The sequence below is a fragment of the Octopus bimaculoides genome, chromosome 19, assembly GCF_046866305.1.
Source record: "Octopus bimaculoides isolate indiv1 chromosome 19, ASM4686630v1, whole genome shotgun sequence".
In the NCBI taxonomy this organism is placed as follows: domain Eukaryota; kingdom Metazoa; phylum Mollusca; class Cephalopoda; order Octopoda; family Octopodidae; genus Octopus; species Octopus bimaculoides.
Window position 1 is genome coordinate 24,417,765 of NC_142946.1, and position 21,652 is coordinate 24,439,416.

Consider the following 21,652-nt stretch of genomic DNA (forward strand, 5'->3'; position numbering starts at 1 on the left):
GAATAGCCTGGGCAAAGTTTAGAGAGCTCTTACCCCTGCTGGCGACAAAGGGACTCTCACTCAGAGTAAAAGGCAGACTGTATGACGCATGCGTACGAACAACCATGCTACATGGCAGTGAAACATGGGCTGTAACTGCTGAGGACATACGTAAGCTCGCAAAGAATGAAGCCAGTATGCTCCGTTGGATGTGTAATGTCAATGTGAATACCCGTCAGAGTGTAAGTATCTTGAGAGAAAAGCTGAACATTAGAAGCATCAGTTGTGGCGTGCAAGAGAGACGATTGCGCTGGTATGGACATGTGGTGAGAATGGAGGAGGATAGCTGCGTGAAAAAGTGCCACACCCTAACAGTTGAGGGAACCCGTGGAAGAGGTAGGCCCAGGAAGACCTGGGCTGAGGTGGTGAGGCAAGACCTTCGTACATTGGGCCTCACCGAGGCGATGACTACGGACCGAGACCTTTGGAAATGGGCTGTGCGTGAGAAGACCCGGCAAGCCAAGTAAGATCGTTGCCAGTGCCCCTGGACTGGTTCTTGTGCGGGTGGCACATGAGATGCACCATTTTGAGCGTGGCCGTTGCCAGTACCGCCTGACTGGCTCCTGTAGGATTTTCGAGCGAGATCGTTGCCAGTGCCCCTGGACTGACTTGTGCGGGTGGCACATAAAAGACACCATTTCGAGCGTGGCCGTTTTCGTGCGGGTGACACGTAAAAGCACCCACTACACTCTCTGAGTGGTTGGCGTTAGGAAGGGCATCCAGCTGTAGAAACTCTGCCAAATCAGACTGGAGCCTGGTGTTGCCATCCGGTTTCACCAGTCCTCAGTCAAATCGTCCAACCCATGCTAGCATGGAAAGCGGACGTTAAACGATGATGATGATGATGATGATGATAAGCATAATTTTAATTAGGGGTCAGTGCTAATTGCTTCACCACGTACCGAATTTAGGAATAGGAGTTAAAAATTCCTTTTCTACTACCGTAAGAATTTCCCAGACAGTAACACACTTTTTTACGTGAGCAAAGAGAAAAAATAATGAATCAACATGACTTCAATTAGCCACAGACGCGTTTCGAGATTAAAGTATTTAATTTACTTAACTTCCCGTCATCAGTGTAGCATTTCCATTATGTGTGTGTGTGTATATATATATATATATATATATATAATATATATATACTTGTGTATATAAAAGTGACCACTAACTGGTCTGTTAATATGCTAGAAAAAGATCACTTAAAAAATTCTCAAAGAAAGATTCAGCGGAGCAAAAACAGGCAGGCGAGACCAGTGAAAATTATAAATACCTCGGTTATCCGTAGACTATAGTTTCAAAATCAATACTTTGAAATTAAAGTATCTATTTATCATCAGTACAAATTGCTGATATTATTATAATCAAACAGAATCTCGTGCTAGTTGTCTCCAACCAGTGAAAACGTGCACGTGATTCTATCCATTATAAAGATTAAAATTCAAAAGTCTTAGTTTTGGCGTGCTGAATCCGGAAATATCTCTGCAGAAAATAATTTCTGCTTTGAATTTACCAACTTTGAGAAATGTGATTATGGTTAATTAACATAATAGGGTAAAAATTCGATATCAATCAATATCAATTTAATACCAGGAAACTAGCACATTAAAAAAATCAGAAGGTTCAGGAAAAGATTTTCGAGATCCTAAAAGGATTATAGTACTTGTGTATATAAAAGTGACCAGTAACTGGTCTGTTAATATGCTAGAAAAAGATCACTTAAAAAATTCTCATATATATGAGAAATTCTCATATATATATATATATATATATATATATATATATATATATATATATATATATATACACACACACACACACACACACACATGATGGGTTTCTTTCAGTTTCTGTCTACCAAATCCACTCACTAGGCTTTCGTTGGCCTGAGGCTATAGTGGAAAACACATGTCCAAGGTGCCATGCAGTGGGACTGGACCTGGAATCATGTTCTATTATAATAAAGTTTAACAAATTTAAACATTATCTAAGAACGATCTAGTTTGCTTCATTATAAACCAATCAATTAATATGAGACATGAACTGTTTTTGCAATATTTATTTATTTTAGATAACTGGGCTATGCTGTTTGCCCAAAGACTTGCTCTTAAAGAAAAGACATCCCTTCATGTATGCTTTTGTGTGGTGGTTCCATTTCTCGAGGCAACCAAACGACATTATGATTTTTTGTTGAATGGACTGAAGGAAGTTGAAAAGGTTTGTCTCAATTTTGACTTTTCTGAATTTTGTTTTCATTTAACTTAGAAGTTATTAGTATGAATTTCAATTTAAAACAAGTGTTCAATTAAATTGTTGCATTGGAAAGACAATATAGCAGTTAGATTCAACCCCATATTTGGTCACATGGAAGTCACAAGTTGATCATGTGCATAAACACAATTTCTCTCCAATCAACAACTTCTGTTCATATGATAGTCTGGCAGCATGACTAGGACTTTCTGTGAGCAAACCTTACAAATACAGTTCATTTTAGTGCAAAAAGGGCAGAGTGATTCAGTCTTTGGTGGAGTTTGCTCTTGATTCTAGCTGTTCTCACAGCTAGGCGTGATAGGTGAAGAAACACAGCAACATTTGCCTAAATGTTGAATTTCTGACAAAGATTTCCTGCACTTGTAATATACGTTGTTTCATATAAAATTTACTCTTATATTGCATGAATACTTTCTGTGTTAATGTAGAAATAAATAATGTTGAAAATTCCATATAGGCGCAGGAGTGGCTGTGTGGTAAGTAGCTTGCTTACCAACCACATGGTCCCGGGTTCATTCCCACTGCATGGCACCGTGGGCAAGTGTCTTCTACTATAGCCTCGGGCCAACCAAAGCCTTGTGAGTGGATTTGGTAGACGGAAACTGAAAGAAGCCCGTCGTATACATGTATATATATATATATATATATATATATATATGTTTGTGTGTCAGTGTTTGTCTCCTCCCAACATCGCTTGACAACTGATGGTGATGTGTTTATGCCCATGTAACTTAGCGGTTCGGCAAAATAGACTGATAGAATAAGTCCTGGGGTCGATTTGCTCGACTAAAGGCGGTGCTCCAGCATGGCCGCAGTCAAATGACTGAAACAAGTAAAAGAGTAAAGAGTAATTTCTGCATACATGCAAGAAGCCTTTCTTCATGCCCACACTACAGGAGATTATCCCACTATGAATTGAATTGTAAACTTAGACATGGTTTATGTTGGATTTTCAACTAAACTGATCAAAGTTTAATGTTTCACAAATAACGAACTATTGTAGTTCAAAAAATATTTTACTACTGAAGTGTTACTTGGAATAACAATAAGGAATTATGGAAATTTCGACTCAGATTCTGTATATTCTTTAATTATTTTATTTGTTTTATTCATTGAACTACAGTGTTGTTGGTGCACCATCTTGAAGGGTTTACTTGATCAAATTGATCCCAGTACTTATTTTCAAGTCTAATACTTATTCTATCAATTGCTTTTTGCTGAACTGTTAAGTTATGGGGATATGAACAAACCAACATACTTTGTTTATATCCCTATAAAGCAGTAAGAGGCAAACACAAAAGCTCATGCACACATGCCTGCATGCGTGCGCGCGCACACACACACACACACACACACACACACTCTCTCTCTCTCTCCCTCTCTCTCTTTCTCAAAGTGTAGGCATGATTGTACTGTTAAGAAGTTTGTTTTGCAACCATGTGATTTCAAATTCAGTTTTACTGCATGGCACCTTGGGCATGTGTCCTCTACTATAGTCCTGGGCCAACCAAAGCCTTGTGGATGAAGGATAGATGGTAACAGAAAAGTATATACATGGTGAAGGCACATTGCCTAATAGTTAGTGTTGAATTCATGATTGCAAGATCATGATTTTGATTCCCAGGTTGGTAGCACATTGTCTTCTTGAGCAAAACACTTCATTTCATTTTGCTCCAGTGACTTATGAATAGCTAACCCTGCAATAGACTACCATTTAGTTCAAGGGGTATATTAGCCTGCTCACATTTATGGTGCATTTTAGAAAAATAAGTAAAGAGCTGATATCCTCCACCATCATCACTACAAGAATTGGAGACTGTTTTAGCTGAAGAATGGACAAAAATTCCTTTGGAAACAATTCAAACTTTGTACAAGTCCATACCTTGTAGAATTCAAGCTGTAATTACATCAAAAGCAGTCCTACCCCATATTAAAATAAATTTGTTTGAAATTTTAAGGTGTTTCCATTATTTTGCCCAACCCCTGTAGATTACTTTACAAGATTGTGATAACACTCTATATATATCTCTTATTTTTCTCCTTTGACAGTTAATTAGTTTGATGGCTGTTAATAATTTTTGAAGTGTTGGCTCAGTATAAAATAAAATGTATGGTGTTTCTTTTTGTTCTTTCCTTAGGAATGCTGCAATTTGGATATTCAGTTCCATCTTTTGAAAGGAGACCCATCTTCTGAAGTATCCAGTTTGGTAAAAGAGTTGAATATCGGTGCTGTTGTCACAGATTTCAGCCCATTGAGACTTCCAAGAAAATGGTTGACTGATTTAACAGAGAATCTCCCTAAAAATGTTGGCTTGTGTCAGGTTAGACCTATTGTCCTCAAAATATTTGTAACAAATGCTTAATTAAATTAAAATAGAAATCATTTCTCTCATTACTGAACACTCATTTTATTATATTTCTTTTGTCTTTCAGGTGGACACACACAATATTGTACCATGTTGGATAACTTCTGAAAAGCAAGAATATGGTGCTAGAACTATTAGAAACAAAATCCACAGTCAAATGTGTAACTTTCTCACTGAATTCCCTCCTGTTATCAAGCATCCCCACAAAGCCAAAACTGAAGCCAAGGTAATCTTATATATCACTTTATTCTCTTTTCTATTACCTTTGCATAGTTTATTATTATATCAGGATTGTTTAAATTATACATTTACTCTAATAAAGAAGTTTCTAGTAAGAAGGTAGAAAAAAAAAATGAAAAATGGTATTTTGTGCTAATTTGTTCTTTATTTTCATGCAGAATCTAAAAATACACAAACTTTGGATATATTTTGGGAAAGTTAATGATGATTCTTGACATACACATTTGTATTGGAGTTCTTGATTAATTTAAATATGAAATTCTTACAGGAGCTGATTAGAGAAGAGTAGAGTGAATTGAAATAATTTTAGTAAACTATTAGAATTTATTTTATGTATACTCAATGCATAGAAGACAAACTTGGGTCATCACATTTTTAAAGATATCGTTATTAAGGTGTAATTTATTTTAAACCAAAATTATCATCATCATTTAATGTCCACTTTCATGATATCATGGGTTAGATGGAATTTGTTGAGGTAGGTTTTTCTATTGCCAGATGTCCTTCCTATCGCTAATCCTCACCTGTTTCTAAGCAAGGTGATATTTCCCATGGTCAGACATGTTTTCTACAGAAGACTGGAAGCAAATACCATCATTGTATGAGAGTGATGCTTGTTTACAATCATCATATGATGTCAAGACAAGAACATACGCACACAAACATATATATATATATATATATATATACATATATATATCATAAGGATGTGTTATAATACTATTCCACAGCCATACCAACAATCCAAGAATACTATTTCACATATACAAAAGCATCCATACCAACAATCCAACTTACCTCCATCGTCAGCTGCCCCACAGATATCATTATGGTTTCGACATATCTTAATAATACTAAAACTCAAGGGATGTTTGCATGTACCCGAAACATCTCAGAAATATTTGTTTTCATACTTATCAAGGCAGAGCAGTACAAATTTTTGTGACACCTAGACCTCTATTTATTAATGAAAATGATAAAAACACAATTTTTGTTTGTTATTTCTTGATGAAATAGAAAGCATGGCTTTCATGATGTCAACATACATACACGCTTACAGAACACACACACATATAATGAATGTCATGGCGTGTCAATCAACACAAACACACATCCGCTATCTGTGACTTATACACCTCATAGCCTTCGCGTTCTCTAATTAAAAAAAAAATGTTGACTTCTTGACGTACACAATATTGTAATCATTTTTAACTGAATATGATTTAAAAAATGTAATTAGTTTGTACAGTAAGTATTTATATTTTAGCTTTCTTTAAATAGACAATATTTTAATATTTTTAAAAATTATTTTCAAGTCGTTAATTTCTGTAAAAAAATTTTTATTTATTTACTTTGTTTTAAAGTGAAAGATGTATGTACATCTGTGTATATGAAATGGATGTGTGTGTGTGAAAGAGAGAGAGAAAGAGTGAATGAAGGGGTGTGTTGTCATGTATACGTACAATACATCAATACATATGCGTGCATCTTTTTTGTATGTATGTGTGTGTGTGTGTGTGAGAGAGAGAGAGTGAGTGAATGAGTGTGTTCTCATGTATGTGTAAGTGGTATTCTCTCTCTCTCTCTCTCACACACACACACACACATTTCCATTTCATATACCTGTTCATACATCTTTCACTTTTTCCTCTCTTTTACTTTAAAACAAAAGTAAATGAATAAAAAATTTTTATAGAAATTAACGAACAAAACCAGCTGATCTGGATGAGAGTTCTAAGAGTCAAAGTGACAGTTCTGAGAGTCAAAGTGACAGTTCTGAGAGTCAAAGTGAAAGATCGCCCCAAGGGAATACCATTACAAAAATTTTTTCGAGTGCATTCAATGTGACTCAGCTCCAAAGATTTGGCTGTTATTTCTTGCATGCCCTGCTACCACATAGTGGCTATTTGCAATAGAGGACCCCAAATACCTGTTACATGGTAGCAGGGCATGCAAGAAATAGCCACCAAATCTTTTCTTTTCTGGGGAAAGGAGCCATTTACGTGTGATTTCAATGTCACATTTGTTGAAAACGTGAAATAACCTGGAAAAGAAAAAAAAAATCCATGAAACAAAACTCCGTTGCTGGGAAATTCAGACTTTCCAGGTGACCCAACGGGTCACAGGCAGTCGAGTATATATATATATATATATATATATATATATATATATATATATATATATATATATATATATATATAATAAAAATATATATATATATGTATACAGTACAACAGTGTAGTTAAGTAAGTCAGTATGAGAAGTGTACATGTAAGCCTGTACTATCCAAATAAACAATATCACAAAAGCCTTAGAGTGCCTCACCAAGGGAAGAGGAAAAAAACCTAAATCAGCTTATGACAGGTATCTTTTAATTTCTGTCTATCAAATCCACTCACAAGGGTTTGGTGAGCTCAAGGTTATAATAGAAGACACTTGCCTATGATACCATGCAGTAGGACTGAACCTGAGACCTCTTGGTTGGGAAGCAAGCTTCTTAAACACACAGCCATGCCTGCACCTATAACCACATGGCTGCCTACAGCTGTTGTGTATATTTTACCTACAATGATTATTTATACATTATTAAAGTTTTTGGTTTCTAAATGGACTACTCAACCTATTTAAGGTTAGATTATCCACTAGTTGGTCACTCCTATCAATATTGATTTCAAATTTTGGCACACAAAGCCAGCAATGTTAGATAGTGGGTAAGTCAATTACATTAACCTCAGTGCTCATCTGGTACCTATTTTACCAACCCTGAAAGGATGAAAGGCAAAGTCTATCTCAGCAGAATTTAAATTCATGAAATGCTACTAAACATTTTGCCCACTGTGCTAACAATTCTGCCAGTTTGCTGCCTGTTTTTATTAAAGAAATGCTGTTAAGCATTTTGTCCTGCATGCTGATGGTTACCTTGGACCAGTCCTATCAATATTAGCATTATTGATGTTGACTTTATTGTTTTTACACCCATTTTTTTTTCCAAGCAAGCACAGGTTGTACAAAACTTATTGAGAGGCAGTATTCTAAAGTTGGGTTTGTAACCCTAACCAATAGTAAGATACATATTTTTATTTATTTCACTAGTTGGGTTTCACTGAACTGCAAAATACATTGTTTATAGGTAATGCAAACAATTATACTATTGCTCTAAGGGCATCAATGTGAAAACAAAGTAACATTCATTGTCTCTCTCTCTCTCTCTCTCTCTCTCATATACACATGTGCACCCCCCACCTTCTATATTTGTGTATATACAAGATGGTGCTTAAAAGTTCCTGGCTTTGAGTTAAAGAAAATATAAGAGAATCAATTATGATTTTATTCAGATTCACACACTTATTGCAGCGGTCCTTCAGTTTTTCTAAGCCCTGTAAAAAAGAACTTAGAAGGTTGGGTCACAAACCAGGCCATTTGTGACACCCTTAAAGCCAGGAACTTTTCAGCACCCCCTCATATATTTTCCATTTTTGTTTCAGAAGCCTACTACATCTCATTTCTCTCTAATTCAGAATTCTTACCACAATCACTTCATTTTGCAATCAGTATTGTCTGATGTAATTAGTTTTTCTGTACATTTAGAGCTGGAGCCAATATTACACATCATATTCAGTTTGTCTTCTTTATCTTAAACAAGCGAACTTGTTTTTTCAAACTGTCTCCTCTCTCTTTAGCCTACAAATTGGAATACAATTATTGGGAAGTCTGATATAGACGAGACTGTCAAACCAGTGGACTGGGCTAAACCAGGTACAGTTGCAGGTTATGCGACTCTGGAGAGTTTCTGCAATGAACGTCTAAAACATTTTGCCACAGAACGTAATGATCCTACCAAGAACAGTTTAAGTAATCTGTCTCCTTGGCTCCGATTTGGTAAGATTTATATTTAGTTATATTTGTAGAAATTTAACTGCAAATTTGTTTTTTCTTTTTTTGCTGTATCGTCATCATCACCATCACCACCATCCTCCTCCTCCAGGGTTGCAGTTGATCTGTCAATCAATGGAACAGCCATGCATGTGGCCGAGCACTCCACAGACACAAGTACTCTTAATGTAGTTTATTTGGGAGATTCAGTGACAAAGCTATCCCTTTGAAATACAGGTACTACTCGTTTTTGCCAAAGATACAATGTACTGCCAGGTATCGAACGCATGACCTTATGATCATAAGTTGAATACTCTAACTACTAAGCCACGCCTTCACACCAAGTATATATACGAACACAAACATTGACACATACACACACACACGCACACACAATATATATTACATATATATATTACACAATATATATTATAAAGTATAATTATTTAGCTTCATTCTAGTTGTTAGAAATTATTCTTCCATTGCCATCATAATCATTGGGTAGACCATTTTTTCATGATGACATGATGTTGATCTAAACCCTATAGAGCCTGTTTGTGAGATTAATATCAGCACTTCATCTATTCTTCCTATGTCTTCCTTGGTCTCCTCCTTTTTTCTACCACGTGTTCCGTTCACCATCAACTCACCACACCTTTTCACCCTCACCCAGCACATGGATCTGCTGTCAGTTTATGATAATAAGTATTCAGTTGTTTGAGTAACCAAATGACCTGATCCTTAAATTAATATGTGAAGTGGCTGAGTATTTCACAAAAGCATGTACTGTTCTTGTAATTTTCAAGGAGAGTCAATTAGTATGACACAGTATGTGATAAAAGTGGACTTGTGAATTACAGGTACAGTGGGCTTCTCCACAGTTTCTGTTTACCTATTTTTCACTCACGAGGCTTGGATTGAGTTTAAGCTGTGTTCAAAGACACTTGCCTAAGATGCCATGTGGTGAGATGGAACATGGGGCCTGGTGATCATGAAATGAATTTTTTAGCATTTGACCTTGTTGCATTCATTCTGCCATGCATAATGTAGATCAAATGTGTTCTGCTATAGCTCTGGGCCAACTAGAACCTTGTGAGAGAATTTGGTAGACTGAAACTGAAAGAAATTTATTGTACATATGTATTTGTGTACCCTTGTCTAGACATCACATGATGATTGTAAATGAGTTTGTATATGTGTATGTATATATATATATGTGTGTGTGTGTGTGTGTTCTTGTCTTGATATCATATGCAAGTTGTGAATAACAGTCACCAGTCCTTTCTGAAAGCATGTCCATTTCCAAAGGACAAAGGGAAATATTTCATTACTTAGAAACAGGGGAGGGCTGGTGAGATTTTCAGAGAAAATCTGTTTTAGTGAATTTCATCTGACCCATGTAAACATGAAAAAGTGGATGTTAAAATGATGATGGTGACGATAATGACTTGTTGTTGTGGCTGCTGCTGCTGTTGATGTTGTTTTTAAGGTGGTGAGCAAAATGCTTAGCAGCATTTCATCCGTCTTTATGTTCTGTGTTCAAATTAAACCGATGTCAATTATGCCTTTCATAATGCTTAGGGGTTGATAAAATAAGTACCAGTTGAGCTCCAGGGTTGATGTAATTGATTTATCCTTTCCTCTGAAATTGCTGGCTTTGTGCCAGAATTTGGAAACATTATTATTATTGTTATTTAGGTGGTGAGCTGCCAGAATTGTTAGCACGCCGGGTAAAATGCTTTGCAGCATTTTGTCCGTCCTTATGTTCTGAGTTCAAGTACATCTTTTTGGTGTTGATAAAATAAGTGCCAGTTGAGCACTGGGTCGACGTAATCGACTTATCCCTTCCCCCAATCTTGCTGGCCTTGTGCTAAACTTTGAAATCATTATTATTATTAGGTGGCAAGCTGACAGAATTGTTAGTACACTGGGCAAAATGCTTAGCGGGGTTTTGTCCATCTTCACATTCTGAGTTCAAATTCCACCGAGGTTGACTTTGCCTTTCATCCTTTTGGGCTCAAGTACCAGCTGGGTATTTGGTCAATGTAATTGACTATCCCCCTCTCCCAAATTTCATTTCTTGTGCCTATAGTAGAAAGGATTATTATTATTATTATTATTATTATTATTATTATTATTATTATTATTATTATTATTATTATTATTGTTATTGTTATTGTTATTGTTATTGTTATTGTTATTGTTGGTGTTGGTGTTGGTGTTGTTGTTGTTGTTGTTGTTGTTGTTGTTGTTGTTGTTGTTAGCTGACAGAATTGTTAGCATGCTGGATGAAATGCTTAGCGGAATTTTGTCCTTATGTTCTGAGCTTAAATTCCACTGAAGTTGACTTTGCCTTTCATCCTTTTCGGGTCGATGAAACAAGTACCAGTTGCACACTGGGGTTGATGTAATCAATTCCCTCCCCTCCACACTCAAATTTTCAGGCCTTGTGCCTACAGTAGAAGGGATTATTATTATTACTCTTGCTGCATATTGAACAAATTTATGCTTCCAGATGGTAGTGAGATGTTGTGCTCTTCCCTAACAGTATTTTTATATTTGCCATGTTTTGTTTTATCTTAGCTGTAGTGTTATATCAGACATTGTTATTTGACTGTATTGCTACTTAACATGACTTATTTATTGCTAGTAAGTTTGAGAAAAGCTATGTTGAAGTGCTTAAGCCTTTTCTCCACTAGCATCTGCACTACTTGAGAAAACTGAAGAATTTCTTGTCAATGAGAGTCAATCCAATCTGGAAAAGTGTATTTTAACATTAGAAGGAGTTTGATAGTTGCTCAAAAATAATTCTGAATCAAATTCAGACTGACTGCTTGTTAAAAACCTGTTGATTTCTCAATTCCAAGTCCAAACATGGCCATAGAATTCATTTTGTAACTTCATGGTATCAGATTTGCTTCTTTTGCACAGCACCTTGGGCAAGTGTCTTCTACCTACCCTTGCTTTGACCATAGCCTTGTAAATGAAGTTTGGTCATAAGAAACGAGATGGAAACTTGTTAGGCACAGGCGTTGCTGTGTGTTAAGAAGCTTGCTTTCCGACCACATGGTTTCAGGTTCAGTCCCACTGTGTGGCACCTTGGGCAAGTGTCTAAGCCTTATGATTGGATTTGGTAGATGAAAACTGAAAGAAGTCCATCGTAATATATATATATATATATATATATATATATATATATATATAGTATTTCAGGGGAATGAATTTCCTTAAAATAATAGGTATATATGTATGATGAAACCATCCCTTCTAATTAAATTTATATATACATATATATACATACATATATATTTGTGTTTGTGTGTGTGTCTTTGTGTCTGTGTTTGACAACCAGTGTTGGCATGTTTACATCCCTGTGACTTAGTGATTCGGCAAAGGGACCGATAGAATAAGTACTAGGCTTAAACAAAAATAAATAAGTGTTGGTGTCGATTTGTTCAACTAAATCCTTCAAGGCAGTACCCCAGCATGGCCACAGTCAAATGACTGAAACAATAAGTGTATAAATTAGTGTGTTGACCTAAAGTACTTTATTGAGTAGCGTCCCTTTATTTTAAATTCAGTTGGAGCCATTCAGTAAAGAGAAATTGATAAAATATATATCTGGCATAAGTACAGGTATTTGGTGATCAAAATAATCAATAAAAACACCTAAAAGTGTGCTCCAGCATGACCACATTCCAAAAAGTGGAACCAGTTAAAGAATATAGAAATTCTGTCCAAATATCAATGAAATATATTCCAATTACCTTTATCCATCATTCTGTGAACACGTTTCATACCTCCCCTTTATTGTTTGTCTCCCTTAAATGTTTTTCTTGTTTCTTTATGTAATAGGTCATATATCTCCACAAAGATGTATACTGGTTGTTAAGAAATTTCAGAAATCTTACAAAAATAGTGTTGATGCATTTGTTGAAGAGGCTGTTATACGCAGTGAGCTGGCCGATAATTACTGCTATTACCAGAAGGACTACGACAATATAAATGGTAGGATTTGGTTTTTTTTTTTTTATCATTGATTCTGATGGAGTTCGCATAATGATCTTTAATCTATAAAACCTATCTCTTTGTTTGTATCTCAGGAGCTTATGAATGGGCTCGGAATAGCTTGAAGCAGCATGCTAAGGACAAACGAGAATACGTTTACTCAAGGAAAGTGTTTGAAGAAGGCAAGACTCATGATCAACTCTGGAATGCTGCCCAAGTAAGAATATGTTTATGTTTAATATTTTTTAGTAAAATATTAGGCTGCGAGCTGGCAGAATTGTCAGTATGCTGGGCAAAATGCTCAGCAGCATTTTGTCCGTTTCTACATTCTGAGCTCAAATGTTATTGGGGTCGACTTTGCCTTTCATGTTTTTGAAGCCAATAGAATAAGTATCAGTTGAGCATCATGGTCAATTTAATTGACCTAACCAAACCCTGAAATTGCTGGCCTTGTGCCAAAATTTTAAGACAATATTTTTTAGTAAATCTCCTTTTCTAAAGTAGATCATTTCATGTTTCTTTCCTTTTTTAATATTATGTGGATTTGTCTTTATGTTCTGAGTTGAAATTCCATCCTTTTGGGGTCGATAAATTAAGTACCATTTGCATACTGGAGTCGATCTGATTGACTGGCCCCCCCCCCTCCCCCAAAATGTTGGGCCTTGTGCCTAGAGTAGAATTGGTCGTGCATATAATATTGGTTCCAGGTCAGAGGTGCTATTTTGCAAATTGTTTTGAGAAGCTAATCTGTGAATGTTTTATGTTATTTAAAACTATTTCTTTATTTCCAGATACAACTTGTCAAAGAAGGTAAAATGCATGGCTTTCTAAGGATGTATTGGGCGAAAAAAATTCTAGAATGGTCAACTACTCCTTCTGAAGCACTGGAAATTGCCATATACTTAAATGACCGATATTCTTTAGATGGAATTGATTCCAATGGATATGTTGGTATGTATTTATCTTTTAAAATATCTTCAGCTTTACAAAGGAGAAAAATGGTGAAATGTAATACACCTGTCATATCAGGAATACAGGAATTTCCTACTGATAATATGTTCGGAACTTAAACACATATTGAGCTTGAATACTGAAAACCTATTTTTTGTATCAGTTTTTATTGGCTGGTTTATGACATAAGGTGGCAATATATTAAAAGCACAAAATAGAGGAAGTAGTCAAAATAGCTCATTTATTAAGGCAGTGTGTTGACAAAATTGTTAGACTGCCAGATAAAATGCCTTATGGCATTTGTTCTGGCTCTTTGTATTCTGGGTTCAAATACCACCCCTTCTGGGACTCATAAAATAAAGTAACAATCAAGTATTTTAGTTGATTTTAATCAACTGTTGATTTCTACCATTGTGCAATAGTCTAGCACTGCACAATACATTGCTGTTGCTGTTGCTACTTCTTCCTCTTTCTCCTATCGTTCACTATTCCATGCATGCATGGTCTGACATAATTTGTTGGGGGTGATTTTGTACAACCAGAAGCCCTTCCTGTTGCATTCCCATGGCCAGACATATTTTATATGGAAGACTAGAAACAAGCGACATGCTTATTTACAACCATCATGATGTCAAAAGATGGGTACGTATGCACACACAGACACACATATACATGTGATAAGCTTCTTCCAGTTTTCAACTATCAAATTCACACAAAGCTTTGATCAGCCCATTTCTGTAGTAGAAGACACTTGCTCAAGGTGCTGTATAGTGGATCACCACATGGTGAGGAAGCAAGCTTCTTAACTGCATAGTCCCACCTGCACTTCCCACGCTGTAGGACCAAAATCCCTACACAACCATAGGGTCCCCAGGACAGTTGAAGTGTCACACTGGTTGATGTTATCTTATTGTAACATTCCCATATTACTGGAACTGTAACACACACAGTCACACAATAGACACACCCACATGCTGATACATTCAGATCAGATCAAAAGGTTTTTACTGTTGATAATAATGGTTTCCAAATTTTGGCACAAGACCAGCAATTTTAGGGAGAGTGGGTAAGTTGATAACATTAACCCCAGTGTTCAACTGGTACTTATTTTATCGGTCCCAAAAGGATGAAAGGCAAAGTCGACCTCAGTAGAATTTGAACTCAGAATGTAAAGATAGACAAAATGCTGCTAAGCTTTTTGCCCGGCATGCTAACGACTCTACCAGCTAAACTTGTATTGTTTCATAATGACTGCATCAGAAACTGCAACTCTCGGGTCTGACTCTGGTTACAGGACAAACAAATGCAATACTTATCTACAAGGGTAGATAAACTCAACAAAGAGTCAACAGCAAGCTATCAAACCAGGGGCCCCATTTAGGGCTTTTGAGTCTAGTGTTACTGACTCTTGGGACACACTGGTGTGAGAAGTCCCTTGATAAGTGTGAGGGCTATCCATGGTAGCTTGAATCAGTTGTGGGTTTTCCTTTTTCGTTTTATGGCATTGTTGAAAACAACAAATACATGAAATTCCTAATTAAATACTTGATTGTTTTTTAGACTCATTATTCACAATTGCTGTCTCTTTGTAGGCTGTATGTGGTCTGTTTGTGCTATTCATGATCGGGCCTGGGGGGAAAGAAAAATCATTGGCAAAATTCGGATCATGACATATGAAGGCTGCAAGCGGAAGTTCGATGTCGATGCCTACATTACCAAATATTGTTCCAAGAATTCTAAAAAAATATAAAGCCCAGCTCCCTTTCACTTCCAGTTTTGTTCAGAATGTTTTTCAGGAATAAATTTTTCTTAGTTGCTGCTTTTTTGGTTTTATGTTTGTCAGTCAGCTTTTATAAGAGTCCTTTTGAAATACATAATTGGCTAGTCCTGTATATTCATTTGAAGTTGATTGTTATTAAAACTACTTTTCGTGCATGATAAATAACATCCTTTCTTTTGGTCTTTGTTTTTTTCTGTAATATTCTATTACAATGGCTTAAAGCTGTAAATAATTGTAGTATTATGTATGAAGAAAAGTGTTTTACATGTTCAGGAAAACCAAGAAAACTGAGATTTTAAGCTGAGTGAGATTGGAAGTTGTGAGGTTTTTTTTAAGTTCCCTAAGTAATTGCCAATAAGTTAAGTGAAATAACTTTAATAATCCTCCTCCTCTTCTTCCATCCATCCATTTTCCATACTGGCATGGTTTGGACTGTTTAACAGGAGCTGGTAAGGCCAGGAGTTGCACCAGGCTCCATTGTCTGTTCTGGAATGATTTCTATGGCTGGATGCCCTTTCGAATGCCAACCACTTCACAGAGTGTACTGGATGCTTTTTATGTGGCACCAGCACCAAGACATAAATAATAAAAGAAAAAGAAATGGCAGTCTTATTTTTTTTCCTGATCTTTCTTGTGATAGCTGCTCTCAATACATGGATTTTTGAAGTTGTATGACTGCTGCCAGATCTTCAAACAGCTCTGTAATAATTTAAACTATATATGTATATAATGTCAGAGGAAAGAATTACAATACAGATTCTTCAAGCCAAGCCAAGTGGTAGGAGACCAGAGGGTAAACCAAGGACAAACAAGATAGTTAGATAATATCCATAGTCTGAGTTGGTCATGCTTGGGAATCCAGCCGGAAAGTCTAATAACAGTTGCTTCTGATAGGACCCTATGGAGGAGGTGTCTAAGGACTCTATCCCCACAATCATCTTGGGAGTAGTAGATGGAGAAGATGAATGGATGAATATGTGTGTGTGGATGTATAACTTGACAGATTTAGAATACAAGTTTGACTGTGGTTAAGAATTTCACTGTGCAGCTTCATGGTTCTAGATTTGTTTCTATTATTCTTTGAGCAAGTGTCTTCCAGTTTAACCTCTGAATGACCAATACTTTGGAAGTGAAATTTAGTAGATTTGGTAGTGGGGGGGGGGGGTAGTATAACTTGTCTTTTCCATATGTACATACTTACATAGACAGACAGGCAGGTTTAATAACATCATAATTAACTGCTCCAAGGGCAAAGGTGATGCACTAGAGAGAGAGGAAACAGCAGAGATATTAAACTATTGGTTTAGTTTATGAGAGTTTGTGAAAGAGTTATAGTGTAATGAACTGGGATGAGAATAACATAGTTACAATGCAGTTTGGTTTTGTTCCATGAAGATATATTGCTGATGAGATTTTCATTTTTGACAAGGCTGCCAGGTAAGTATCTAGCTAGGGGCAAGCATCTGTACTAGGTTTGTTGATCTAGAAAAGACTGTCAACAGGGTTCCATCCTCTGTGAAGAAGCTTGGGGTTAGTGTAATAGTTTATGAGAGCTATATAAGCCATATATGAAGGTACAGTCAGTAAGGTGAGAGTGAGTTATGGGTATAACAATGAATTCTGTGTAAAGTAGGGATACATGAAGGCTTAGTCTTCAGCCTGCTCCTGTTCATTATTATTCTTTTAGCTATAACAAAGGAGTTTAAGATTGACTGCCCATGGAAACTTCTTTGTGTAGACAACCTTTGTCTTATAGTCAGATCAGTTGTAGAATTAGAAAAGAAATTCCAGGTGTGGAAACAAAACCTTGGAGTGGAAGGCTTAACAAAAGCTAAATTATTAGTAACAAGGAGAGAAAATAGGACTCCAGTACCATCAGAGAAATGATCGTCTGTTGTATGCAGAAAAGGAATAGGTAAGAATTCCATAAGGTATACTCAGTGTGGATTATGGACACATGAGGTGTAGTGAGAATAATAAAAGCATGAAGACAGGGAAGGAAGACTTTATATGCACAGAAGCTATAAGTACTTAGGCACATGTGAAATAAACACTTTCCATTGACTCTGTCAAAGTATTGATAGTTTCTGTTATCTTGGGGACCTAATTAGCTGTTGGGGTGGGCTTTCAGAAAGCATGGTATCCAGAGTAAGAGCTGGTTGAAGATAGTTCTGAGAACTATTATCTCTGCTTGTAAGAAAGGATAAAGGGCAGATTGTATATGAAGTGCATTGCTGCATGGGCCCTGAATGAAAATTTGATAAGACTAGAAAGAGATGAAGTGAACATGGCCCATAAGATGTTTAACATTAGTGTACATTAATAATGGAGCACAAATAAGCTGATAGAATAACTGGACATGAGAGGAATCATGTAGCATACAAGAGAGAAGACTGGTTGGTTTGGGTGTGTGCTTTGTGTGGAGGAGGACAGCTCTATGAAGAAGTGCTGCATGTTCAAAGTATTTCATTTGAACATTCAAAGTATGCTGCAGAAGAAGAAGACTTGGCACAAATATGTATATCATACTGCTGTGAAATCAGTTGCATTGTTATCTAACAATTCATCAGAGATTGCCATACAGTAGGGACTCTCAAACTTAGGTCCATGTCCCCCTAAGGGTACAAACCTCACACACCCCTAAAATCACTGGAATTTTAAGTAATTACAACCAAGATGCAAACTGGTCAATAAAGGACCAGAAACAACATAATCAATTGTTTGCTCCTCCAAAATTTCTGGCTTTGTCCTAGTAAGAAATTAATTTCGTTTGATTTAATGATGCAGTTTCAAAGAGGCTGTAAACTCTCATCTGGATAGAAACAGCAAAAGGCTCTCCACACATTTTCTAGACACACAGTTTGTCATGGTGGAAAGCAACAGCTTCCAGTTAGATGGCTTTAATGCAGGAATCTCAAACATTTCCTGCTTATGTACCCCTTTGTCATGTCCAGTACAACTGGCAGACCCTGTATAAAGTATAAAGTATATAGGGAAAATGGTTGGATAACATACAACAGATAAGACAGGTATAATTTATTAATTTAATTTGAAAAGTTCAAATCCCACCAAATTCCACCATGCAACTGATTTCACAGCAGTAAGGTCCTCAAATTCATGTTTCACGATTGCATTCCTGCTTCAGTGGAACTGTTAGCAGACAGCCCAGTTTAGTATGTATGTACTTGCAACTATATTTAAGTACTTTTAGAAACTTAAAAATGAGCTTGGTACATAATCTGTCATGCTTTTAGAAGACTTCAGTATCCACTATGAGGACAAAACAACAGGCATTGCGTCCCTCACCCCTAAAATTAACCAATTGCTTTGAGTTACAGTAAAGCAATAAGAGGAGAATTTTCTTGATGTTATTCTGATCAATTTAGGGTTAGGGTTAGGGTAGCTGCTACAAGTCTTGAACACCTGGGTAGGACTGGTAAAACTGAATGTTCCAATGTACATATTTGGTGCTACAAAAGAGCAAAACACTCAGTTCGTGTAATTTAAACTCTATGCAAAGTAATCATTCGAAGCAAAGTCATCAATGCCAAAAGAAACAACCAATAAAACTTGATTTGGTGAAAGATTCAGCAGAGCTTCCAGAAAAGTGTCATTTCTTCTGTCAATTTAAGATGAGTAAGAATAATAGTGTAGAGAATTAATGAAAGGCACAGTTACTGATTTTAGAGGGGGATAAAAAGCACTGACATAGGTGTCAGTATGGTTGTGTGGTAAGAAGTTTGCTTCCCAACCTCATGGTTCTGGGTTCAACCCCACTATGTGGCACCTTGGGCAAGTGACTTTTATTATAACCCCAGGCTGACCAAAGCTTTGTGAGTGGATGTGGTAGATGGAAACTGAAAGAAGTCTGTCATTGTAAATATATATATGTGTGTGTCTTTCTGTATGTGTTTGTCCCCCCACCAGCACTTGACAACCAGTGTTGGGGTGTTTGGCCCTGTAATGTAGCAGTTAGGGAAAAAAGACTGATAGAATAAGTACCAGGTTTTACAAAAAACAATAAGTTCAACTAAAATTCTTCAAGGTGATGCCCCAGCATGGGTGTAGTCTAATGATTGAAACAAGATATTGAAGAAAGACCAAAACAATGTTGGACTATAATAAACTGTCACCTTCATATGGCTATTATCAAATGCAATGCATCTGCCTGCTCAACAACAGTAGAAGACAAAGTCAACATTTTCTACAAGAGTTTTGCTGTGAGCATTCTTAGCAAGGCAACAACAAGAGTTTTTAGCTAAAAGCCAACCCACTACATGTTTTATTTGTTGACTGGAGAAGACTTTTGACAGAAAACCCCTCTCTAGCTGGGTGGTCACTAAGAGAACTATGTGTAGATGGATAGCATGTGGGAGTCATGTACAGTGGGGCTCTCAGCAAAATGAAAATTAGCAATGTATTTGGTGATAAATTTTGCAGGTAGATATGTGTCCATAAGGGCTCTGTTCTCAGCCTCCTGTTGTGGCTCGGAAATGATAGCTGCCCAGGTGACTTTCATTTGTTGAGGGCACAAAACTTTCTCTTGTATTCTGTCCTACCAGCTTGTGTGTAGGTACTGAAACAGCAGAATTACTTGGACCCTTGCTTAAGGACTTTTAAAGCCCCTTGTTATTTCTTCCATGTCCTGGTGGGCCTATTAAACATTTTTTAAAAACTTTTTATTATTATTATTATTTTTTGTGATAGGAGGTGGAATTTGAACTCAAAACATACAGAACTGAAACTATTGCAAATTATTTCATCTAATGCTGTAACATAATATAAGCATTATCCAGTTGACTGATGCTTTATTTATCAGCTCTGAAAAGATGAAAAGCAAGGTTGATCTATGTGGGATTTGAATTCTGAGTGCAGAGGACCAGAACAAATAAATACTTCTAGCAATTCTATTCAATATGCTAATAAATTCCTTAATTTGTCATCACAAACACGTGCGTGTGTATGTATGTGTAACTTGTTAACTTCTGAAGTGAGCTCTTCATATCAAGTGTTTCGTTTTAGGGCAGTAATATACTGTATAGTTTACTTTTATTTGTCTTGCAGTTTTTCTTGTATTTTGTTGCATAACATTGGCTTTTGTAGGAACAGCTATATGAACTAATAGACACTTTATATACAGCTCTCAACTCAACCCTGAAGCAGGACCTTAACACTGTAACTTGTTGTCAGTTAGGTAAAGCAGTGCAAACAGAACTCATGATTGTGATCATCAGTTAATTTTCTTAGCCCTATGGATATTGCACCTTATTTGACAAATACCACTTGTGTGGGTTTCAGCATTCATCATCATCATCATCACCATCATCATCATCATTTAATGTCCGTTTTCCTTGTTGGCATGGGTTGGACGGTTCAACAGGAGCTGACAAACTGGAGAGCTACATCAGATTCCATTTGTCTGTTTTGACGTGGTTTCTGTGGCTGGATACCCTTCCTAATGCGAACCACTTCACAGAGTGTGCTGGGTGCCTTGCATGTGTTGCTGGCACAGGTGCTTTTTACCTGGCACCGGCATCAACATGATCACCAAGTAACATACAAGACAAAGCCCTCTTGGCTGAGAGATGGAATGGAACCGAAGGAAGTGGTTGTGTGCCAGTCGAGAGGTTAGAGTATGAAAGAGGGACAGGGATAGTTGTCCGACTGTAGAGGGAATACTTGACCACCCCAGTAGGACAAGGAAGGAGATGAAAATATTCTTTTCTGCTCTAGCCACAAGGCCCGAAATTTTTTGGGGAGGGGGCCCAGTTGATTAGATTGACCCCAGTATGCAACTGGTACTTAATTTATTGACCCCGGCTAACATTTCTGCCAGCTCACTGCCTTAGGAGATGGAAATATTGTAGCTCCATTTCTACTTTAACATTTACCATTACCTTCTTTTTTTTTTTTGATGAAATCTCTTTATCATAGTAATTTAGATATTGTTTACATTTAGTATTTGTTTACCAATAGGATGACAAGCTGGCAGAACCTATAGCACACCAGGCAAAATGCTTAATGGCATTTCATCCATCTCTACATTCTTAGTTCAAATTTCACCTGGGTCGACTTTGTCTTTCATTCTTTCGGGGTCAATAAAATAAGGACCAGTTGAGCACCTGGG

General features: G+C 36.7%; 1 protein-coding gene across 3 annotated transcripts in view; it reads left to right on the forward strand.

Annotated features, from left to right (window-relative positions):
- Positions 1–21,652, forward strand: part of LOC106876432 (deoxyribodipyrimidine photo-lyase) — a 36,587-nt gene that overhangs the window by 13,166 nt on the left and 1,769 nt on the right. For 2 of the 3 annotated variants that reach the window (XM_052974690.2, XM_089366627.1), the window contains exons 3-10: positions 2,108–2,253; positions 4,446–4,628; positions 4,741–4,899; positions 8,594–8,792; positions 12,642–12,794; positions 12,890–13,011; positions 13,586–13,745; positions 15,338–15,692. In XM_052974690.2, the coding sequence (XP_052830650.2) occupies positions 2,108–2,253; positions 4,446–4,628; positions 4,741–4,899; positions 8,594–8,792; positions 12,642–12,794; positions 12,890–13,011; positions 13,586–13,745; positions 15,338–15,495 (1,280 nt within the window). In that variant the 3' untranslated portion in view covers positions 15,496–15,692. Of the gene's footprint in view, positions 1–2,107; positions 2,254–4,445; positions 4,629–4,740; positions 4,900–8,593; positions 8,793–12,641; positions 12,795–12,889; positions 13,012–13,585; positions 13,746–15,337; positions 15,693–21,652 lie in introns of those variants that run through there. The other variant, XM_052974691.2, reaches the window with a different exon arrangement.